Source organism: Lichenostomus cassidix, chromosome 23 (genome assembly GCF_008360975.1).
Source record: "Lichenostomus cassidix isolate B80296 chromosome 23, HeHo_3.0, whole genome shotgun sequence".
Taxonomy (NCBI): Eukaryota; Metazoa; Chordata; class Aves; order Passeriformes; family Meliphagidae; genus Lichenostomus; species Lichenostomus cassidix.
In genome coordinates this window covers 4,977,972-5,001,688 of record NC_139503.1, presented here as the reverse complement: position 1 = coordinate 5,001,688, position 23,717 = coordinate 4,977,972, and the positions used below count along the sequence as shown (strand labels likewise).

The 23,717-nt window shown below is 45.9% G+C and overlaps 1 protein-coding gene and 1 non-coding gene across 11 annotated transcripts in view; both read left to right on the top strand.

Annotated features, from left to right (window-relative positions):
- Nucleotides 1–23,717, top strand: part of PUM1 (pumilio RNA binding family member 1) — an 81,793-nt gene that overhangs the window by 28,023 nt on the left and 30,053 nt on the right. For 5 of the 10 annotated variants that reach the window (XM_085080977.1, XM_085080974.1, XM_085080975.1 and 2 more), the window contains exons 4-10: nt 921–1,029; nt 2,203–2,381; nt 4,265–4,431; nt 6,305–6,575; nt 13,459–13,552; nt 14,738–14,854; nt 22,479–22,630. In XM_085080977.1, the coding sequence (XP_084937103.1) occupies nt 921–1,029; nt 2,203–2,381; nt 4,265–4,431; nt 6,305–6,575; nt 13,459–13,552; nt 14,738–14,854; nt 22,479–22,630 (1,089 nt within the window). The remainder of the gene's footprint in view (nt 1–920; nt 1,030–2,202; nt 2,382–4,264; nt 4,432–6,304; nt 6,576–13,458; nt 13,553–14,737; nt 14,855–22,478; nt 22,631–23,717) is intronic. The other 5 variants (XM_085080984.1, XM_085080976.1, XM_085080981.1 and 2 more) reach the window with 3 other exon arrangements.
- On the top strand, nt 20,405–20,486 carry LOC146427894 (small nucleolar RNA SNORD103/SNORD85). The gene has a single exon (XR_014856345.1). It is a non-coding gene; the product is annotated as a small nucleolar RNA SNORD103/SNORD85 (small nucleolar RNA).

Here is a 23,717-nt window from a genome sequence, read left to right as displayed (position 1 = left end):
CCTGCCCAGATGTCTTCAGCCCTGCTGCAGGTAGCTGTTTGTAGATAGCCACTGCTGGCTGCTGATGTTCTGCTGAGAGCTCTTGATCTTTTGGGTTCCTCCAGTCTGTTGATATGTTGAGTTCATCAGACCTCACCTGGTAGAACAATGCCCTGGAGAGAAACTTAAAATTCCTTTTCCTGGGGTAAAGACAAACAGAACCTTTGACTGAAGTTACACAAAACTTTTGCACTGCTATATTTTCCAGCACTTCTTCTCTGTGCCATCCCTGACCTCCCCAGCAGTCACCCCTGGGCTCTCCCAGCCCCAGCATGGCTCTGTGGATTCCCAGTGAATCCAGGGTGAGGTTTTCCCATCCCTGCAGTCCTGACAGGTGCTCATCCAGAGCTGCTCCCTCCCATCAGTGTTCCCAAAAAAACTCTGGGGCAGGAGAATCCTCAGCAGAAGGACAATTGGGAGCTCCTGGCATCTCCTGAGCTCTTCCATCCCTCTTTTCCTGTTCCCATCTCCCAGTGGGAAGCAGGAATTGGTGCTGAGAGCTCAGAGCTGAACTCAGGAAAACGTTTGGATCATATTTTCCTCCTCCTTGATTTTTCCTTGGCAGTGCAGAGAGGCTGGAGAGTGTGAGAGAAGTGCAGAGAGTGGAGAGTGAATGCCTGATGTGTGGAATTCCTGGAGCTCGTATGAAAATAAGGAATGGGGAGGTGGAATTGTTCCCTCAGCTTTCACCTTGGAGTATAGAAATACTTGGATTATAAAGGATGTATCAGCTGTGTTTAATGATTGATTCCTGATTGAAGGGAGATGCTTATGGTTTATGTTTGCATTTTTATACTTATTTTAATCATGCTTTGCTTTGTTGTGTTCTTTTTGTTTTGATTTTTTGGTTTTGTTTTGTTTTTTGTTGTTTTTAATTGCAGCAGCTGTTGCCGGGTAAAAAGTTTTGGGAATCTGATGATTCCAGCAAAGATGGACCAAAAGGGATATTTCTGGGAGATCAGTGGAGAGACAGTGCTTGGGGAACATCAGGTAGCTCAATTATTTCCTTAATTTAGTTGGGGTTGAATACAGAAATGTGCGATTTATTGACTCAAAGTCTCTGGCAAGGGTGGATGACACAGCTTTGAAAAGATTTTTAAAACCCATCTGGTTTATGTAATAAAAAACAAATAGAAAACCTCACATTGCTCTGTGGTAAAATTAAGATGTCCATAGATGTCAAAACTTTGTCCCATGTGAGTAAATATGTGTGAATTTGTGTTTATCTGCTTAGAAATCTTAAATTGCCCTTAAGATTTCGATTTCTGATGTGTTTTCTGCCTTGGGGTGGATTGGCTGAAAGTTTGAACAAAGATATTGGAGAACAAGATGAATTAAAAAAAAATCCCTTCATTTTTTAAATACTAAACCAACCAACCAAAACCCACCATTCAGTTAAAAAAATTAAAATGCTGTTTTGAATTAGTAGCATTGAGTTAAATCTGCCAAGGATTTGGTTCTTGCATCAGAGATTCTCCATGATTTTGGACTAGAGGGGAGAGCAACATTCAGTCTAAAAAAGAAAAAAAAATGTTTTGAATTAGTGTTGAATTTTATCTTCCAAGAATTTCAGTTTTGGCTCAGAGTCTGTCCTTGATTTTGAGCTTTGGAGGAGAATATTCAGGTTGGTTTGAGGCAAAAAAAATCCTATGCAAGAGGAAGAAGAAATTAACTTCCCATAAACCTTTTCTTGAGGAAAGAGCAGCTGGAAAAATTCCTGATCATGACACAGGAATTGATGGGACAAAGGACAGAAGGACAGGCTGATGTAGCAGTGGGATCATGGTTTAAATGACAACCCAAAACTTGTTTTTCACTGTACTAATGCAAGAATTAAACTAAAACTAAAAACTAAAACTTCGGCTTTTTTTAATTGCAACCTTTAATTAGGCTTAAATTTCTGAAATGTTCTGAGTTTAGATCTTAAACATTGCTCTCACTTGGAGGTTCTAGTATTTAAAACACTAGAATTTAAAGTCACTACATTCTAGTATTTAAAAACTGAGAAAGCCATCGTGGTTTTACTAATGGACATCATCAGAGTCACAAAGTTGGCACTTTTTAGTACAAATAAACCCCTGGGGAGTACATCTTGAATGATTTCATTTGCCTCCTTTGACTAGCTGGATCTGCTTGTAAGAATTTGCCATGTTTTTGTTCCAGATCACTCTGTTTCCCAACCAATTATGGTTCAGAGGAGACCTGGGCAGGGTTTTCATGTGAACAGTGAAGTCAACTCGGTGCTGTCACCGCGCTCAGAGAGTGGAGGACTCGGAGTTAGCATGGTGGAGTATGTGCTGAGCTCATCTCCTGGGGATTCCTGCCTGAGGAAAGGAGGATTTGTAAGTGCCTGATTTCCCAGTTTTCTGGTCCTTTTCCATCTTTTTCTCCCTTTGCTGCTTGGTTGGGAATCCATTCCTGAGGCAGAGGTTTCTGTCTTTGTTCTTGGTTGGGATCTTTCCTCACACAGGCAGGTTTTGTCCTCTGCTTGGGGGATGTGGGATGGGAGATGGGAAAGTGCTGGGATTCCCTAATTCCTTGGAGATGGGAAGGGGTTAGCATTCCCTAATTCCTTGGAGATGGGAAGGGGTTAGCATTCTCTAATTCCTTGGATAAGCTCCCCAAAACACATCCCATCCAAGCTAATCCTTGGAAAAGTTTGCACAGAAACCTTCACTGAGCCAGTGGCTGCTTTTTGCTGCCTCACAGCAGAAACTCCATGTCAAAATCCCAGAAATGGGAGCTGGGATTGCTCCAGACCTGCTCCAGCTGGGATTGCTGTCTGGGCAGGTTGTTTTCCATGGGGAAAATGCAGCATTCCTGTGTTTTGTGGGGTGGAGAAGGAGCAGAATTACCTCAAATTTAAGGATGTGGGGAGAGGTGGCACCAAACCCAGCCCTGTGCTGGGGAAAAAGGATCTGGGAATTGTGGAAAAGCATCCTTTGGATGCTGCTCTGCAGCTTCCGTAATCCCTCCTGGGATTGCTGGTCCTCAGTAGGGATGCCTGAGAGCCTGGCAGAGCCCTGAGCCGAGCCAGGAGGATTTTTGGGATGTGAGCACTCTGAAGGAGCCAATTTACCCAAATTGGGGGTCAGGGAGGGGTTGGCTCCTCAGCACAATCAGGGTGACAGTGGTGACACCACTGTCCCCTCTGAGCACCCCATTGTTTGGGGCAATATTGCTCCAAATCCAGATTTACAGCTGTAATATTAAGGAAGCTCAATTTCATTCTCTTCAAGATGCAGCATCAAAAGATTTTTGCTTTCAGAACGATTTTTTTTTCCTCTAAATAGGAGGGAAAAATCTCTCCCTCCAGTTAGAGAGAATGGGCAAAGGGTTCAGTGGACAGAGGCACAAAATGTTGTGTGCAGAGCACTTTTCCCTCCAGTCAAGTGGCAGACAGGGTTTGGATGTCTGTCCTTGTGACAGCACCAAAGCTGCCTCTGATAAATCTGTTTATATGCCCCTTGCTGGTTTTTATCATAAATTATGTTGTTTTTCCTCTCCCTTTTGTTGTTCAAAACACTGCCCCAGGCACCATCACCCTTTATTCTTCTCCCAAGTGAAATAAAATGCAGACATTAAGGGCAGAAACGCTGCAGATGTAACACCACTCATAAAATGCTCAACAGAACAGAAATCCTTTATTCCTTTATTTTTTTTTTGCCCCTTTTTCTCCCAAAGAAATTTTCTTCAGGATTACAGGAGCCAATGACTGAGGCAGTGATTTATTTGAGTGTTTTTAAATGAGCTGTGCCTTGGAATTCACTGCTGCTGTCCCCAAAACTGAGGTGATTTTCAAACACTTGCACTTGTCCAGTCGAGATCTGTCTCTGACACTGAGCCAGGCACTTCAGAGAGGCAATAATTCAGTTTATGCCCCTGCAGCATTTGCTGGTGTTGATTTTGAAGCACTTAAGTCTCATGTAAAAAGAGAATTCTTTGACATTATTTTGGGGTGGGATTTTTAGAGCAAACCTTGAATCACTAAATGAAAGAAACCTGAAGGGATGAAACCCCTCTTGGAACAGTGAGAATGAATTCCCTTATTTCTTTGATTATTATTGAACATTTTTGCTTTTTTTTTACTTCTTTTTGGTAAGAATTAATATTTGCCAGTGACTTCTTTTATTGTGACATGTGTCTTTGATTTGTTACCATCTCAGGGTAACAGGAAAATTGATCTGAAAACTCAGCTTATTAAAACAATGTCTCTTTTGCCCAGGGGCCAAGGGATGCAGAGAGTGATGAGAATGACAAAGGGGATAAGAAAAACAAGGGCACGTTTGATGGAGATAAACTGGGAGATCTGAAGGAGGAGGGGGATGTGATGGATAAATCCAATGGTTTGCCTGTTCAGAACGGGATCGACGCCGATGTCAAAGACTTCAGGTAATAATTAATGAATAATTAATTGGTTTGAGGGCTAAGCCCAGCCAGCTCAGCCCCCCCAGGCTCTCCCTCCCTCCCCTGCAGTTCCCCCATTTTTGGGGAGAAAATCCAAAGGGGAAAAGTGAGAAATTCGTGGGTTGAGGTGAAAACATCTTAGTGGGGAAAGGCAAACTGTGCCTGGAAGCAAAGCCAAGCAGGAATTCATTGCCCACTTCCCAAGGGAAGCTGCTCAGCCATCCCATTCCTGGGAGAGCTGGGAGTGACTGGAGCAGCTCCCTGCCCTGGACAGGCTGAGGGAGCTGGGGCTGTCCAGCTGCAGAGGGGACACTGAGGGGACATTGGGGGTCCCTGGGTGTCCCTGGGTGCAGGGATGTCCCAGCAGTGTCCCCAGAGGGCAGCAGGGACTGAGCTGAGCCCAGCAATTCTCCTGTACAGGAGGCACAACTTCTGCCCTGGGCAGAGCTGAGCAGGAGCAGCTGGAGCTGCTTCACCCATGGAGATGAAACATTCCCATGGAGCTAAACCTTATTTAAAGTGATCAGGAGCCCATGGCAGCTACCTCAGAATGCTGTTAAGTGAGACACAGTGCCAGAACATTGCGTTAATTATCACCAGAATGCTTTATCAAAAATAACTATTTGAGGAGGTCCTGCTTTGTTCTGACTGACTCTCAGTTGAGGAGAAAACAGAACCTGAATTTTTTTTTTTGCTCTCCTACTGTAACAGGTGTTTGAGGCCAGGGACTGGGGGTTTGAGGGTTATTTTTTTATTTATTTTTTTAATGCATCAATTTTCCCCTAGAATTAACTCAGGGAGCTATTCCAGACCATCTTTTTATTTCCCCCCTTTATTCCACCACCTCCAAGCACTTGTGGTGGCTCTGCTGTTGGGCTGGAGCATTCCTGCTTGTATTTTCCAATAATTTTTTTAAATACAGCAATTTCTTCATAGAATTAACTCAGGGAACTATTCCAGACCATCTTTTTTTTTTTTTTTTTTTTCCTTTTACTACACCACCTCCAAGCAGTTCTGGTGAGTCTGGGGATGTGATGCTGTTGTGATGCCAGGCTGGAGCATTCCTGCTTTTATTTTTTAAAAAATTTTTAAGTACACCAATTTCTACCTAGAATTAACTCAGGGAACTATTTCAGACCATTTTTTATTTATCCCCCCTTTATTCCACCACCTCCAAGCAGTTCTGATGAGTGTGGGGATGTGATGCTGGGATGGAGCATTCCTGCTTTTATTTTTCATTTACTTTTAAAAATACACCAATTTCTCCCTAGAATTAACTCAGGGAATTATTTCAGACCATTTTTTATTTATCCCCCCTTTATTCCATCACCTTCCACTTGTGGTGGGTCTGATGCTAGGATGGAGCATTCCAAATTTATTTTTCATTTATTTCTTGAAATACACCGATTTCTCCCTAGAATCAACTCAGAGAACCATCCCAGACCATTTTTTATTTATCTCCCCTTTATTCCACCACCTCCAAGTCCTTGTGGTGGCTCTGCTGCTGGACTGGTGCATTCCTGCTTTTATTTTGCATTTATTTTTTAAAATACACCAATTTCTCCCTAGAATGAACTGAGGGAACTATCCCAGACATTTTTTGATTTATCCCCCTTTTATTCCACCACCTGCCACTTGTGATGGGTCTGCTGCCAGAATGGAGCATTCCTGGTTTTAGTTTTTCAGCAATTTTTCAAAATACACCGATTTCTCCCTAGAATTAACTCAGGGAACTATTCCAGACCTTTTTTTTACTTATCCCCCCTTTATTCCACCATCTCCAAGCCCTCTGGAGACTCTGGTTGCTCTGCTCTGTAGCATTCCCAGCCCTATTTCCTGCCCTTTCTCCCTCTCCCAGCCGCACGCCCGGCAACTGCCAGAACTCAGCCAGCGAGGTGGACCTGCTGGGCCCCAACCAGAACGGCTCCGAGGGGCTAGCCCAGCTGGCCAGCACCAACGGGGCCAAGCCTGTGGAGGATTTCTCCAACATGGAGTCGCAGAGTGTCCCCCTGGACCCCATGGAGCACGTGGGCATGGAGCCGCTGCAGTTCGACTACTCCGGCACGCAGGTCCCTGTGGATTCGGCCGCAGCCACCGTGGGGCTCTTTGACTACAATTCCCAGCAGCAGGTGAGGAGTGCAGCCCTGAGGAGTTCAGTCCTCAGTGAGGAGTGCAGCCCTGAGCCATCCCTGGGGCTCCAGGGAGTCAGGGTGGGGTGGGATGAGCTCAGGGTTTGTCCTGGGGAAAGGGATGGAGGGTTGGGGTGGTTTTGTCATCATCTGTGTGCTGTGTGAGTTCTCTCAGCGAATCAGGGAACTGGGGCAGAGATCTGCTTCCCTTGGCAGCTGGAGAGCTGGATCAACAGTGATTCCTGCAGGAATTCCTCTCCTCTCTGTCTCATTTTGGGGGAGCAGTGGGGACACAGCTCCTGTCCCTCAGGCACCCTTGGTCCCACCCAGGCCCTGCTGGGCTGTCAGACAGGATCTGTGCCTTCCAACTTTCAGCTTTGTTGCTTCTTCTACCTCCAGTGAAAGCTCCATAAGTAAGCAATTCCTACAGCAGTGCCCACAGCAATTCCCACAGCACTGCCCATGGCAAGTCCCATGCAATGCCCACAGCACTGCCCTCTCTAGTGGGCATTGGTGCCTGGAGGAGCTGCCATTGACAAAAGAGCCTCAAAGTAGGAAAAAGTGCTAAAAAAAGAAACAAACAGCCACCCTGGAGCACTGAAAGTGACTGAGATCCAACACCTGCTCAGCCCACGTGCTGAGCCCCTCTTTGGGCTTTGCTGAGCCCCACGTTTGGCCCTGCTGAGCCCCACATTGGGCTTTGCTGAGCCCCAGTTTTGGCCCTGCTGAGCCCCACTTTGGGCTTTGCTGAGCCCCACAGTGGGTTTTACTGAGCCCCACTTTGGGCTTTGCTGAGTCCCACTTTGAGCTTTGCTGAGCCCCACTTTGGGCTTTGATGAGCCCCAGTTTATTCTTTGCTGAGCCCCACGTTGGGCTTTGCTGAGCTCTTCTTTGGGCTTTGCTGAGCCCCATTTTGGATTTACTGAGTCCTACTGAGCCCCACTTTGGGCTTTGCTGAACCCCACATTTGGGCTTTGCTGAGCCCCACATTTGGACTTTGCTGAGCCCCACTTTATTCTTTGCTGCCCCAAGCAGAGCAGCCTGAGGGAATTAGGAGCTCAAACCTGAGCCTGGTCTAACCCCAGGGCAGAGTCCAATACTCCAAACCTTTATCTCAGCCTGCTTTAGCTTTGTTTGACCTTTCTCCCACACAGCTCCAAACTCCCTCATCCCAACCTCCCTTGGCTCCTGCTGAATGCTGGGCCTGACTCCAGCTATCGACTCCTGCTCTGCTCCTGTTCCTGCTCGTTTGGCTAATGATTGTAAACTTTATTGCTTTCCCTTTGCAAGTTTGATATCCCTCAAAGAAGAATGGAATCCTTTGTTGGAGCTGATTGCAGGGATATATAACTCTCCCTGGCTTTCCTAAAATATCTGATTTTTTAAGCAGAAGAGCCTCTGGCACTGTGGAGTGAGGGAAACCATTGCCAAGTTTGTTCTGAGTTATCACGGTCTTAAAAGCAATGTAAATATCTGTGTTGGAGCTCAACTGGCTGCTCTGTTCTGCAGCATCTTTGGGAGGTTAATGATGGAAAATTTAACGATTAAACTAAATAGCTGCTGTAGAGTTCAAAAAGAAAAAAAGAATCAGAGAGTTCCAAGTGTTTGTCTTGCTCTGGTGTAAGACCTGGGATGGCAGAATTATTTTGAAACTATGAAAGTTGTGCTTTTTTCTAAAATATTTGAGCTCCATAAGTGAGCTGCTTTTAGAGAACCATGAGAGATGGGACTGTGAGGGCAGGAGGGAGAGGCCTGGAGTTTGCCTTTTGTCAGGGTTTTCTGTTGAAGTGAAGGCCCATTTACAAGTTCAAGGAGCTTTTATTTGTTTCTTTCAGCCCTTAAAAATAAGGATTTAACATTTGGCATGTCTGGCACCTGGCATGGGGAAATGAAACCTCCCAGAGGCAGGCAGAGCAGGGAAAGGTGCCTGTTTTGGGAGAGGTGCAGTGTGGATTTCTGGCTGGGTTTGGATGTTTTATTCCATACCAAGTGTGTGGGCATGAGTGTCCTCGTGGAGCTGATGTCACCTCTGTGTCATCATCTGTCTGGGAATCCCAGGATCCCTGAGGCTGGAAAAGCCTTCCCAGCCCATCCAGTCCAGGCTGTGCCCAAACCCACCTTGTCCCCAGGTGTTGAGCACTGAGTGTCACAGCCAGGAATTCCCTGGACACCTCCAGGATGGACACTCCAAACCTCCCTGGGCAGTTCCAATCCCTGACCATCCTTTCCATGGAGAAATTCCTGCTGCTGTCCACCCTGTCCCTCCCCTGGCCCAGCCTGAGGCTGTTCCCTCTCCTCCTGTCCCTGTTCCCTGGAGCACAGCCTGACCCCCTGGCTGTCCCCTCCTGTCAGCAGCTGTGCAGAGCCACAAGGTCCCCCTGAGCCTCCTTTGCTCCAGCCTGAGCTCCTTTCCAGCTCCCTCAGCCTCTCCTGCTGCTCCAAACCCTTCCCAGCTCTATTCCCTGTTGTGAAGCCCAAATCCTCTCCTGTCTCTGATGTTGGGGAGCAGTAAGGACATAGCTCCTGCCCCTCAGGCACCCCAGTCCCACCCAGGCCCTGCTGGGCTGTCAAACAAGATCTGTTCTTCCCAACTTTCTGCTTTGTTGTTACTTCCACCTCCAGTGAAAGCAAACAAGAGCCTTTTGTCAGCCTTAGTGCTGTAGTAAAGATAAGAATCATTCCCCAGCCAAGTGTGCAGGTTTGTGTCCATCCAGGGATCTTGGCTCACACTCTTGCCCAGTTCCTTAATTTCTGCTCCCCAGCAGGCAGGGATCCACTGCCAGTTCAGCCTGGATGAAAGGAATCTGTCAGAATTACTTTTAAACCATGAAAGTTGTGCATTTTTTAAAACAGCGGTGCAGTTTTGCCATTCAGGTGTCAGGAGGAAATCCCTCCTGGACAAGGGATCTCATCCCAAAAAGTGCCTTTCTGGGGCTGGGGGGAAACATCCCATGCTCTGAAGGGATTCCAGGCAAGCACAGCTAAAAGGAATATTAAAAAGGAGAAGATTTACCCACATGTAATCTGATTAGAGATGTCAGATGTTGATATTGCAGAAGAAACTGGCTTAGGGAAATCTGATCTTGCAGCATTCCCAGAACTGTGGGGTTTTGCTTCTTTGGAATTCCGTCAGTGAGCTCCTCCACGTGCTGGAGATCATCCTTCATTTGTCTGCACGTGGAGCAGAGGGAAACAACCTCCCTGAAATGTTGGTTCATCTCCCTGAACTCCCCCAGAACCGTGGCAGGCCTTTGTAGCTTTTCACCCTAAATACATTTTCCAGCAGCCTGAAATGCTCCAGGTGCACTTTGCTGATACCTTTGGAAATTCAGGTTAATATTCCTGCTGCAGAGGTTTCTTTTCCTTTTCCCACTGCCTCAATCCCACTGTTTAATGCTGATTTGTGGGATTTGGGATGTGGGGCTGTGCTGTCAGCAGATGGAGACAGTGCAGTGAGCCTTTCATAGCTCTTCCCAAATCCGTTGAGTTGATGATTCCCAGAGCTCCCGTGGCTTATCTGGCTGAGGAAAGGCTGGAATTGGGATGGTTTTTTTTGGCTCTGCTTCCTTGGACAGGCTGCAGGATGAAATGTGCAGCTGCAGGGCTGGAGCTGTGCTGAGTTTCTTCTGAGGGAGCTGAGCAAAGCTGGGAATTCAGGCAGGCAGAGGGAGAGATCGTGGAATGCTGGAATGGTTTGGGTTGGAAAGGAGCTGAAAGTCATCCAAATCCACCCCTGCCATGGCAGGGACACCTCCCACTGTCCCAGGCTGCTCCAGCCTGGCCTTGGACACTGCCAGGGATCCAGGGGCAGCCACAGCTTCTCTGGCAATTCCATCCCAGCCCCTCCCCACCCTCCTTCCCAACATCCCACAATTCCTTCCCAACATCCCACCTAAATCCCTCCTCTCCAAGGTCATTCCCCCATGTCCTCTCCTTTAAAAAGTCCCTCTCCAGCTTTCTTGCAGACCTTTTCTATCTGGCAATCCAACTTTGCAGGGATCAGCTGAGCTCCCAGAGCAGGCAGACAACAAAAAGAGCCAAGAGCAGCAGGTGAAATACTGATGGGGAAATATTGGTGGAGAAATATTGATGGGGAAAGATCACTGATGCTCTGAGCAGGTGTGGATTCCTTTTTGGCAGTTCTTCTGATCCCAGGGTGGATCACTGAGTTCCATCTGGGAGCTGTGGAAGTCCTCACATGTGTAAAGTGAGCGCAACAAGAAGGGTTTTCAGAGAGATAAATGTTTTTTTCGCCCTCAAGACAAGGAAATAATAACCCAGCCATTTCCTCTGGACTTCACTGGGAGGGAATCCACACCAGCAGGCTGGAAAAGCAGATCCCAGGGATGCAAAAGCGTGTGGAAGTTCAAAGGTTTGGTGAAATTTTGCAGCTGAAGAAAGCTAAAAAGCTAAAATTGCTGAACTAATAGCGAGTAGACCCCAAACCCAAGGATGTCCCACCTTGATGCAGTTCAGGGGATTTAGATGATATTTTTATATCATATAAATCTATTTGCTGCTGTTGTTCAGTCAGTGGGATGTTGCTGGTGAGTCCCAGAAAGCCAAAATCCCTCATGCCATGCTCTGGAGCTCCTGCTGTCCATGATATCCTCATTTTTCTGAACTGAAGGAATATCAGTGGAGCTCTGCCCCAGCTCCTGGTGACAGATGGCACCTGAACAAAGCTGTCCCCAGCTTTGAGCTGCTGAATGGCACCTGAAAACAACAAAAAGGGCCAGAAAAAGGGTGTGTTGTGTTTTATGGCCCAGAGGGGTAATAAAGTAACTGCAGATCTGATATATTTTTCCATATAGAACATTCTGATTCCCCCTGGATGTTTATAGGAACATCAACATCGTGAGGGATGAGCAAACAAAGCAGTTGTGAGTGGGAGGGTTTGGCACACAGGGGGTTAATTCTGGATCCCCTAAATTCTCTGTTTCCACCTCATAAATGTGCTGCTGATCCCTCAGATGTGTTTTCTCCACCTGAACTTGTAAAAAAAGACAAAAATAAAGGTGGGTTTTCTCACCCAGCTTTGCTCACCCTGCTCTCAGGAGAACCAAATCCAATTTTTGCCTAAAAAAAAAATCAATTTTTTAAAACAATTCTGGGCTTCTTCTTGAGTGTCGTGGCTTTCTGCCAAAAAATTGGGCAGAATTATTGCTGCTTCTGCCAGCAGTTCACTTGTCTGAAAGGATAATAGGTGTGAAAATCGTAGGCATTTGGGCATCCAAGTCTTTTCTGAGGGAGAGAAAACATTTCTCACGGTGGTTTGTGAAGTCATTCCCACCTTGGAAATGATCCCTGGAAATGAGTGAGGATAATGCTGGATAATTTCAGAGGAGATATGCCACTGGTGTATCCCTAAATGTTTTAATTAGAGCTGAGCTCAAGCTCAAAATGGGTGAATTTAGGGATTTCCTTTAGGTAATAATTCACATAAAAATTCAGCCAATAATTTAGGTGTAGGAAGCTGGAAAAGGAACTTTTAAGGACCTGATGAGAGAAAAAAAAACCCCAAACCCTCAGCAAAAAAACACTTTAAAGGAATCCTCTTTTTTTTAAATTTTTTTCTTAGTGAGGAAGAAAATTCCTCACAAAAGGAGCTCCTGTTCTTCAAACCCTTTGGAGATGTTTGGAGTGGAATATCTGTGCTGGTGAAAGGAAATGTGGTGTGAAGGAATTGCTTGAAAAGGCAGGAATTGATATTTTTTGTGCCTGAGTTAAGCACAGACACAAAACATTTCCCTGCAGCCTGAAATGCTCCAGGTGCACTTTGCTGATACCTTTGGAAATTCAGGTTCATATTGATATGGCAGAGGTTTCTTTTCCTTTCCCCACTGCCTCAATCCCATTGTTTAGTGCTGATTTGTAGGATTTGGGATGTGGGGCACAATATTTTGGGGTTTTGTGCCTGGTTTAGGGACAGTATTTATGGTTTTGAGCCTGGTTTAAGGGGTGTCTATGCTCTGTTCCTGGTTTAAGGACAGTATTTGGGGTTTTGTGCCTGGTTTAAGGATAGTATTTATATTTTTTAGCCTGATTTAAGGGTGTCTGTGTTTTTGAGCTTGGTTTAAGGACAATATTTGTGTTTTTCAGCCTGGTTTAAGGGGTGTCTGTGTTCTGTGCCTGGTTTAAGGACAGTATTTGGGGTTTTGTGCCTGGTTTAAGGAGTTTTTGGGGTTTTGTGCCTGGTTTAAAGGGACAGTATTTGGGGTTTTTTGTCTGGTTTGTGTTTTTGAGCCTGCTTTAAGTTTTTGTGCCTGGTTTAAGCCTTTGAGCCTGTATAAGGACAGTATTTATGTTTTTGAGCGTGGTTTAAGGATGGTATTTGGGGTTTTGAGCCTGGTTTATGTTTCTGAGCTGGTTTAAGTTGTCTGTGCTCTGTGCCCAGTTTAAGGACAATATTTAAGTTTCTGAGCCTGGTTTAAGGGCAGTATTTAAATTTCTGAGCCTGCTTTAAGGTGTCTGTGCTCTGTGTCTGGTTTAAGGTGGTATTTCTGTTTTCAAGCCTGCTCTAAGGTGTGTGTGATCTGTACCTAATTTAAGGACAATATTTAGGTTTTTAAGCCTGCTCTAAGGTGTGTGTGCTCTGTGCCTGCTCTAAGGGCAGTATTTCTGTTTTCAAGCCTGCTCTAGGGTGTGTGCGCTCTGAGCCTGGTTTAAGGTGAATATTTAAGTTTTCAGCCTCCTCTAAGGTGTCTATGCTCTGGTTTAAGGACAATATTTAAATTTTCAGCCTGCTCTAAGGTGTCTATGCTCTGCTTTAAGGTGAATATTTAAGTTTTTCAGCCTGTTCTAAGGTGTGTGTGCTGTGTGCCTGCTCTAAGGGCAGTATTTGTGTTTTCAGCCTGCTCTAAGGTGTGTTCTCTGCCCACAGCTGTTCCAGAGGCCCAACGCCCTGGCCGTGCAGCAGCTGACAGCAGCCCAGCAGCAGCAGTACGCCCTGGCTGCTGCCCACCAGCCACACATAGGTGAGTCTGCCCTCAGCTCCAGCCCTCTGCCCTGCTCTCCATCCCTGGGAAAACAAGCAATAAAGATTGGGAGGTTTAAAGTGTGGTTTTGATGATGGGAATCAATGCATGAGCAGAAGGGTGGTGTTAAAAATGGACTTGGAAGATGCTGTGGGTGCCTCTTGCACACTTGGAAAGGATGCTGGTTAAAGGACATTATTTGTATTTTTATTTTTATTTTTGTGCCTGGTTTAAGGAGTGTCTTAACCCAGGATTAATTTAAAGGCCTCTCCTGTCTGGCAGGACTGGCATTGTCACCTTTCTGAGGGTGCTGGGCAAGCAGGAGAGCTTGGCACTCTGAGTGAGGCATAAATCAAGGGAAACTGAGGGGAAATGCACAATTCAATGTGCTGCCTGGGCTCTGAGGAGTTAAAAATGTCCTTGATGCAAACACATGATTGATATTATTGAAAGATATTATATTATATTTAATATAATTTATATAATTGTGTTGATTAACTGGGAATTTTTACACACTTAATCCCATGTGTAGAAAACCAGGAAAACTATAGAAGGACCTGGATGATGAAAGTTAAATGTTTTTAGCACAATAAGCAATCTGTGGTAGTTCTTCCTACCCCAAAATCCCAATATAAATGTGTTTGGACTCTCCCAGCTCTGTGCTCAGTGGAGTTCAGGGATTCAAATAATTCAGCTTTTTACCTTCTTCCCCTTACCTCCCCTCCACACCCCTCTCCCTCCCACCTGGGCTTTCTCTAGTGATGAAACTGTTCCCCTGCAGAGGCAGGAAATGCTCTCACACCCCTGAACTCTTTCCAGGCTAACCAGTTGGAATGTTGGGATCCTGGGGTGGACATGGAGCTCCAAATGGGGTGCTTTGGGTCCTGATTTACTCACTGTAGGAAACACAGAGTAGGAGCAAGCTCCAGTCACCTGAATGGGGTCTGTGTGCTCTGCAGAGGCACCTGAGCTGGAGGATGGAAAGGATTTTACCCCTTAAGGAGCATGGCATCCTCAGAATTTGGGGTTTTAATGCCTGTTAACCCTCACTGGTTGTTCACCCCTATAAAAAACCACCTCTAAAAAGCTTCAAACCACCAAAGCACCCAGATTTGGGTGTTAACCAGGCAGCAGCAGGGGGTTGTGGTGGGGCTGCAGTCCCATTCCTTCTGTTTTTACTGACAGGTATGTTTTCAGCAGGTTTAGCTCCTGCTGCCTTTGTTCCCAACCCCTACATCATCAGCGCGGCTCCTCCGGGGACGGATCCTTACGCGGCCGGGCTGGCGGCAGCTGCCACGCTAGGTGAGACATTCCAGTTCCCTCTGTGTCCCCAACCATCCCTGCACCAGAACTGCTCAGGAGCTGGGAGTGTGCAAATGAAACATCACCATTTCTGTGCGGGGAGAGTTGATAGAGTGATGTGTAGAAGCACCGTTTGTTATGAAAAGTCTGTTTGCTGGAGGTGAAATGGGATAATTCTGGGCTGCCCTGGGAGGGTGAGAAATTCCAGTTCTCTCTGCGTTCCCAACCGTCTCTGCACCAAAACTGCTCAGGAGCTGGGAGTGTGGAAATGAAACATCACCATTTTGTGCGGGGAGAGTTGATAGAGTGATGTGTGTCTGTTGTAGAAACACAGTTTGTTATGAAAAGTCTATTTGTTGGAGGTGAAATGGGATAATTCTGGGCTGGCACTGGCTGGGTGAGAAATTCCAGTTCTCTCTGCATTCCCAACCATCTCTGCACCAAAACTGCTCAGGAGCTGGGAGTGTAGAAATGAAACATCACCGTTTCTGTGCGGGGAGAGTTGATAGAGCGATGTGTATCTGGTGTAGAAACACAGTTTGTTAAGAGAACTCTGTTTGCTGGAGGTGAAATGGGATAATTCTGGGCTGACACTTGCTGGGTGAGAAATTCCAGTTCCCTCTGCGTTCCCAGCCATCTCCTGCACCAAAACTGCTCAGGAGCTGGGAGTGTGGAAGTGAAACATCAGTGCATCACTGTTTCTGTGTGGGGAGAGTTGATACAGCGCTGTGGGTTTGTTGTAGAAACACAGTTTGTTAAGAGAACTCTGTTTGCTGGAGGTGAAATGGGATAATTCTGGGCTGGCACTGGCTGGGTGAGATATTCCAGTTCTCTCTGTATCCCCAACCATCTCTGCACCAGAACTGCTCAGGAGCTGGGAGTGTGGAAGTGAAACATCACCATTTCTGTGCGGGGAGAATTGATACACCGGTGTGTGTCTGGTGTAGAAACACAGTTTGTTAAGAGAACTCTGTTTGCTGGAGGTGAAATGGGATAATTCTGGGCTGGCACTTGCTGGGGGCTCAGGCTCTGGTGAGGAGGAACAAATGGGAAGGGAATCACTCACAGACACAATACTGCTCCATTTTTGGGGTGTTTTGGTGACTGACAGCAAGAAATACTATAGAAAACACTCTTTAAAAGGCTGGAAAGATGCAGGATGTGTCTCCTGACAGAAAAGTTGTCTCTCCTTTCTGTTCAGCTTGTGGTGCATCCTGCAAATGAGATTAAAGATTTAAAAATTTAAGATTCCCTTAAAGTCTGTTAGGAATTTCCACTTCCCAAGCTCTCCAGGTAAACACATCCCTTACCTGCTCAGACTGTGACCTTTCCCAGATGGTAGTGATGATGGAGCCTCTTGTCCTCCTGCAGGATCTCCCTCCAAACATTCACCTAGCAGTTCCCAAACTCATCCCAACTGTCACAGCCAAACCTGCTGTATCTGGAGGTGACAGCTCAGTGCCACAGCTTATCAGGCAGCACGGGGGACACAGTGTACGTTGGACTTTCACTGTGTGTGCCATAGAGTTCTTGCCCAAGCACTGGGGACAAGGCAAAAAAGTGCTTTTAGGGCAGTATTTTTGAAGGAAGAACATGCTTTTACCAGAGTATTTTTAAAAAGTCAGAACATGCTTTTAGCAGAGCATTTTTGAAGGAAGAACATGCTTTTACCAGAGTATTTTTGAAGGAAGAACATGCTTTTAGAGGAGTATTTTTGAAGGAAGAACGTGCTTTTACCAGAGTATTTTCGAAGGAAGACCATGCTTTTAGCAGAGTATTTTTGAAGGAAGAACGTGCTTTTACTAGAGTATTTTTGAAGGAAGAACGTGCTTTTACCAGAGTATTTTTAAAGGGAGAACATGCTTTTACAAGAGTGTTTTTAAAGGAAGAACGTGCTTTTAGAGGAGTATTTTTATAACCATGCCTGGCTTTCCTTGAGCAAGGCAGCAGAGACATTCTGTGCTGCAAATAAACACTGCTCTGTTTGGAGCAGGGATGGTTGTGGAGGCTCTCCCTACTGCCACACTCCACTCACAGCTTGTAAACTCACTTCAGTCCTCTTTTTTTTTGGGTGGATTTTTTATTTGATTCGTCCCAAATCAAACCCACAGGCCTGGGTTGTGTGTGTATTGGACACTCTGTGGTTTGGGACATGACTTTGGCCCATTCTCCAGTTCCAGCATAACATATAAATCATATAACATATAAATCATATAACATATAAATCATATAACATATAAATCATATAACATATAAATCATATAACATATAAATCATATAACATATAAATCATATAACATATAAATCATATAACATATAAATCATATAACATATAAATCATATAACTAACATATAAATCATATAACATATAAATCATATAACTAACATATAAATCATATAACTAACATATAAATCATATAACATATCAATCATGTAACATATAAATCATATAACTAACATATAAATCATATAACTAACATATAAATCATATAACATATAAATCATATAACTAACATATAAATCATATAACATATCAATCATATAACATATCAATCATATAACATATCAATCATATAACATAACCCCTGCTGAGCTTTTAAGCTCTGAGCTCAGCTCTGAAATGAGATTTCAGCAACTGCTGCCCACTTGGATGGAGTTGTTAGTGGATCCTACAGATCTGTGTGAAGAATTTGGATATAATCTGGGCTTTGGCCTGGGCTGCTGGGAATTTGGTGTGGAGGTTGTGCAATGCCATGGGGAGATTGGGTGTGGGCAAACAACTGACACTGTGATTCCATGGGGGAGAGGCAAGAGTGAGAGTACAAGGATATTCCTGATAGCCCAGGACTTGATAAAGCCTGCTGTGCTGCTGAATGGAGCAGGGAGTGAATGAGCTGAGCTGCTGCTGGCAGAGCCAAGGGCAAGTTCAGTCAGGGCTGAGCAGAAGTCCTGGAATGTTGGCAGAAAGGGAGATTTGGGAATGATTGTTGGACTGAGAGGTTTCTGCTTGGCCTTTCTGCATCCCCTTGTCACTGAATCTGTGGGAAAAACAAAAACCCTCCAACAACATTTTAATGTCAGAGAGTCAAGGCATTACTTTATTATCTGGCCAGGATGTTGTTCTGGCCAGGATGTAGCACAGAAATCATCTCATCCACACACAGCCCGGCTGGGCAGAGAGAATCATTCCATCACACATGGATTTTACTGCATTTTTCAGATATTTTATACAGTAAAAATACACAGAAATGCATTGGGTCAGTGTTCATTGGGCCAGAGCTGAGCAAACCCCCAGGATTCAGTTTCCCATTGGATCTGAATCTCCTCACCTCTGATGTTAATTTGATTTTTCATTCTCCAGTTTCCCTCTCAGTCCTTTCCTGCCCAGATGTCTTCAGCCCTGCTGCAGGTAGCTGTTTGTAGATAGCCACTGCTGGCTGCTGATGTTCTGCTGAGAGCTCTTCATCTTTTGGGTTCCTCCAGTCTGTTGATATGTTGAGTTCATCAGACCTCACCTGGTAGAACAATGGCCTGGAGAGAAACCTAAAATTCCTTTTCCTGGGTAAAGACAAACAGAACCCTTTGACTGAAGTTATACAAAATTTTTAACGTGATATATTTTCCAACAACCTCAGGGCTTCTGGAGCAGCTTTGTGAATGACAAACAAGGTGCAGAGAACAGCAGGTCAGCATCTTGATTTCGTAGAAAGACCACATGGAGCTGAGCCACATTTCCAGGAAGCACCAAGTGTTGGCCACAAGTTTTGTTTTCTTCCTTTTTCTCAGCTCTATGAAGCTGCAGCTGCCTGAGCTTTTGTGACAAGGAGAAAAACCCCTCTAGACCGTGCTTAACTGGGGGTTTAGACATTTGAACTGGAAATAACACCCCAGGGATACCTAAACCATCCCAAAGCTTGACATCAGTGTCTCTACTTGAGTAATTTTAAACTTTATGGCTCTTAAAAGAGACAAAACAGTGTGTGATGTGCTGGGATGTATTTACAGTGTTACACCCCTGAGAAACAGCAGTAATTTTAACCCTCTCATCAGGCTTTGCACCCTAGAAATGACAAGATAAACTTGATGTTGGTGTTTATATTAGAAAAGCATCTTTTCTGTCTAGACCTGAGCAGTTTTGAGAACTCTTTTTTTCTGTAATGACTGAGAGCAGCACTGGAGGGACGTGGGACAATTGAAATGTTCAGAGTTACATCTGAAGCCAAAAAGCCTCCCTGGTGTGTCTGGGAGTGTTAAATTGGAGAACTCAGAGAAGCTTCTGAGATGGAAGAAATGAGTTTGGAGTTTATTGCTCACAGTTAGAGCACAGAGGAAAGTTTTTTGTGTGTTTTACGGCAGAGATAATCTGTCAATTAAGGTTTGCCATTATGGCAGGTTTGTCATGATGGTGAGACTGGCAGCTCTGGGATAATGCTCTTTTCTTCCCAACAATAGCAGCATTTTAAAGAACAAATTTGAATGCAGAGGGAAGAACTTCCTAGAAAAAAAAAGCTCATTTAGAGTTCAAACTGTGGGGAAGATACTGCTGCCTTTGAATTGCCTTCCATCATTTGAGAAAGATGTCACTCAAAAAGCTGAAATCTTGCCTTTTTTAAGTCCACTTGGGAAATGATTCCTTCTGAGGTGGAGTGTTCCAGGTGGAAAAGTATTCCTGTTCTTTGTGGAGAAGTGGGAAAATGCTGGAATAATGTGGATGCAGGAAAAGTTTCCAGGCCAGCAACTGGGATTTTTTTCAGCCCTGGGTGTTGGGGAAATGATTCCCTCTGAGATGAAATGTTCCAGGTTCCTGTTCTTTGTGGAGAACTGGGGAAATGCTGGGATAACCTGGATGCAGGAAAAGCTCAGTGCTCCCACAGCAGCCACTGGGATTTTCAGCCCTGGATGTTGGGAAGTGATTCCCTCTGAGATGAAATGTTCCAGGTTCCTGTTCTTTGTGGAGAAATAGGGAAATGCTGGGATAACCTGGATGCAGGAAAAGCTCCCAGGGAAACTACTGGGATTTTTCCAGCCCTGGGAGTCTTGGAATCCTCAGGCCCTTGGATGTGTGCACACACCTGCCAGGACTGGGATTTGGGAGCAGCTGCAGTGGGATTTATCCCAAGCACAGTGTGAAGCAGCACCTTGGAGCTCAGATCCTCGCTGCCACCCCTAAAAACCACCTCTCCATGCACAGCTGTGGATGCCAGGCTGGAATTCCAAAGGGATCACCCCACAAATCACTGCTAATTGCAGCCTCTGAGCTCCTTGGGGCTGTTGGAGCTGTCAGAGCTCCTCATTCTCATCCTGCAGGGAGGGATTGCAGCGGGCAGGCTGAGATCAAAGCCCAAACCCTGCTATGAACACACTTACAGCTGGATTTGCTAATGTCTCCTGAAAGGAATAGCAGTGGGTGCCCAGCAGTGGCCAAGTGTGAGAATATTCCCTTTCAAAGGCTCAGGAATGGCTTTTATTTCCCCAGCAATGCACAGCTCTAATGAGGCCCAAGCAGGTGCAGCATCTCCTGCAGGGTTGCAGCTCAGGGTGCTGCTGGAGTCTGGCAGTGATGCCACACTTGCCCTCACTGAGAACTCTGTTCGATAATGAGCCTCTGTGTGCTCTGAGCAGCTGAGCCAGACTCGCAGCCCTTTGGAGCCCAAACTTCAAAGGTTTGGTGTCTCCTCTGCTTTTAAACACCCAAGGCTTTTGCAGCAACCTCTGAAGAGGGGAAAAAGCCATCCATGCTGTGCTAGGTTGGTAATTAGAGCTGAGACTGAAATATCCCAGAGAGATGCCCAAATTTTGCCCAGATGAAGGGGATTGCAGCCACTTCCAGCAGCCTGAGGGCAAGTGCAGGTTAATGAGTTGCATGGAAATGGAGCAGTTGCAGCTCTTGCCCTGCTGGGTGCAGAAGAAGCCCAGGAGTTTGGGGTCTGATCTGCATTCAGGGGTTTTAAACAGGTTAATCACTCACTGCTTAGCTGTCTGTGCCTGCTGGGGGCACAACAGGCACCACCTTCATTTGCTGCAGGTTTGTTCCATTTTAGTCACCACTTCCCATGAATTTCCAGGTTGGAAGGTAAGAACTGAGTGGCTGCTGCTCCAGATCTGAGTAGGAGAGGCAGGTGAGCCTCTCTGGTTCTGTAAATCCAGCAAGGATGGGCTTTGGGGTGAGATGCAAATCCAGGTGTTCAGCAGCTCCTTGGAATTAGCCAACACCTCCCTGTTGGGCACCTAAATCCTACATTTGGGGAAAGCACAGTAGCTAAAAACAGAATAATGGGGTTTTTTCCAACTCTTACACGTTGGAAATATGGATTTAATGTTTGGCATGAAATGTGGAATGAATATCCTGGAGAGTTGCTGCAGTGTGGATGAGGAGCAGGAAGGAGCTCATCCTGCAGGTCTTTGGCATTCTGGAGAAGTTCAGTGGAGCCAAACATGCTACTGTAAAAAAATAGAAAAAAATGAAGCAAGGAAAAGGAAAAACCAAAAGGAAAAGGCACTTCGAGGATTTTCCCCCTTTGTCACACCCAGGCTAACACTGAACACTCAGCAGTGTCTGTTTGCACCTCCCTTTTTATGTCATCCCTCATTTTCCATGGAATCACAGCCTCGGTCAGAACCCAAGTGCTCAGTGTCTGTCTTTAAAAAAAAATCCTCCTTTTTCCTCTGTACATGACCAAGATTCCCTAAAGATGGATTTATTCCACAGTGTCACACCTGCCTCTGCCTCTGCCTGGCCTGAGTTGTTCCTGCTGGGGGGAAGCAGCCCATGGCATAGGGGATGTGTTTGGAAAGCAAAGGAAATTCTTCTGCTGACCTTTCCTAAAGATACCAAACACTCAAATAATATTATTGGATTCCCATCCTTGCTATTTGGTGGGAAAGGCTCCTCCCTCCAGCTCCTAGAGCTTCCTCAGCATTATTCCAACCAGGATTATTTAAGGATAAAGGGTGACATTCTGCTGTCTCCAAATTTGTGTGCTGTCCTGAGACCTGATGAACACAAGGAATCTTCAAAAGTGAGGCTTTTTCTGCTGCTCCCCAAGATTATTAATTTTAAGCCTCTTAAGTTTGAGAAAGGAATATGAATTTTGATGAGGGAATGTGGGAAGAGACAGGATCATGCAGCCTCTTTTAGGGGTGTCTGCAGGACTGAGAGGCTGGAAAAGGAACATTTTATCACTTGAGAATTGATGCTATCCAGCTGTGAAGAGGTTTGGTAATTTATTGAGGAGCTGAATGGTGGATGGCAGTGAGCTGGGAATGTCAGCTGAGATGAGAAGTTTCTCTCTGTGCTTGAACAAGGTTCCTCTGTTTGGGTTTGAGATAAAGTTTCCTTCCTTCCCTATAAAATCAGGGCACAGCAATAAAAACATGGAATCACTGTTGGCAGAGCTTGACCTCGTGCAATGATTAAAGATGGAATTCCAGGTCTGACTTGGAAACTTTATAAAACATGTGCCACAAATGCCAGAATCCCTGTGTGTTTGCAGAGGGTTTCCTGCAGATCCCATTAAACCAGCCATGATTGTCAGGTGGTTTTGGGGTGCTGTGTGACCCCTGCAGGGGCTCAGGGTGCTCTGTGAGCCCTGCAGGGGCTCAGCCCTCCCCTGCTGTGTTCCAGGTCCTGCTGTTGTCCCTCACCAGTACTATGGAGTCACTCCCTGGGGAGTTTATCCTGCCAGCCTCTTCCAGCAGCAAGCAGCAGCCGCAGCCGCCGCCACCAACTCTGCCAACCAGCAAACCACGCAGCAAACCCAGCAGGGCCAGCAGCAGGTAAGGCCTGGGGGTTTCCAGGGACAGAGCTTGGGATAGGGAATGGCCTCAGATGGAAAAGATCCCTCAGGGATCGTGGATCCCACCCTGGGCATCACTGGAGCATTGTCCAAATGCTCCTGGAGCTCTGCCAGCCTTAGGGCTGTGCCCATTCCCATTCCTGTGCCCATTCCCTCTAGGGGAAAAACATCAGGAGGAGTTTCTGCCCAGTCCCCATCCCTTTTTAGGGAAAGCCTGGATGTGTGACTTCGTCACTCGGTGCCATGCTCTGGTGACAAGGTGATGTCAGGTCATTGGTTGGACTCGATGATCTCAAAGGTCTTTCCCAACCCAGCTGGTTGTGTGTAAAATCCAACCCAACCCTCTCCTGACAGCTCCAGCCATTCCAAACCCTCATTTGTTCCATGAGTGCTCCTGACCCTCACCTCTGAGTAGTTTTTAAGTGAGGAGAAAACACTTTGGCCTCTCCTAAAAAAAGGACAAGAACCATCCATACATTCTGTTATTTGATTTATCCACCCTGCATGTGGAGTGTGGCACATGTGCATTGGTGGTGGTGAATTATTGGGTGCCAATGCTTTGGAAAACATCAGTGGGTCAGGTTGGAAAAGGCCTGAGCTGTGCAGTAGCAAACCCATGGTGCTGTTGGTGTGTGAGGGGAAATCACCAGGAACCAGAATTAGGGTTCAGTGCCCTCAGCAGCTCTCCTGTCTGCTCCTTGGATGGTGGAGATGATAAAGTAAACTGCAACTGGCAGCTGAATTTTTCAGCCTCTGCTTTGAAAACCAAACCCCAGTGTCAGGAGGAGTTCCAAGGCCTTTACAGATGCAGCAGGCGTGAGCTGAGACAGCTTCTGCAAAGGCTCAGGCTATTAAAATAAAATATCTCAGTGACAGTGGCCTTTATGGGATTTTTCATTACTTTTATGGCTGTGAGTGGGGTCGGGAGCAGGGTTTGGAATGCAAACCTTCCAGCAGGGAGGGGATGCAGCAGAGCTTGTTTGCATCAAAAGTGCTGAGGCAGAGGCTTTGGGAACCTGGAGCACTGATTGTGGACACTTGATTTGTGACCCTTGTGACATCTTAAT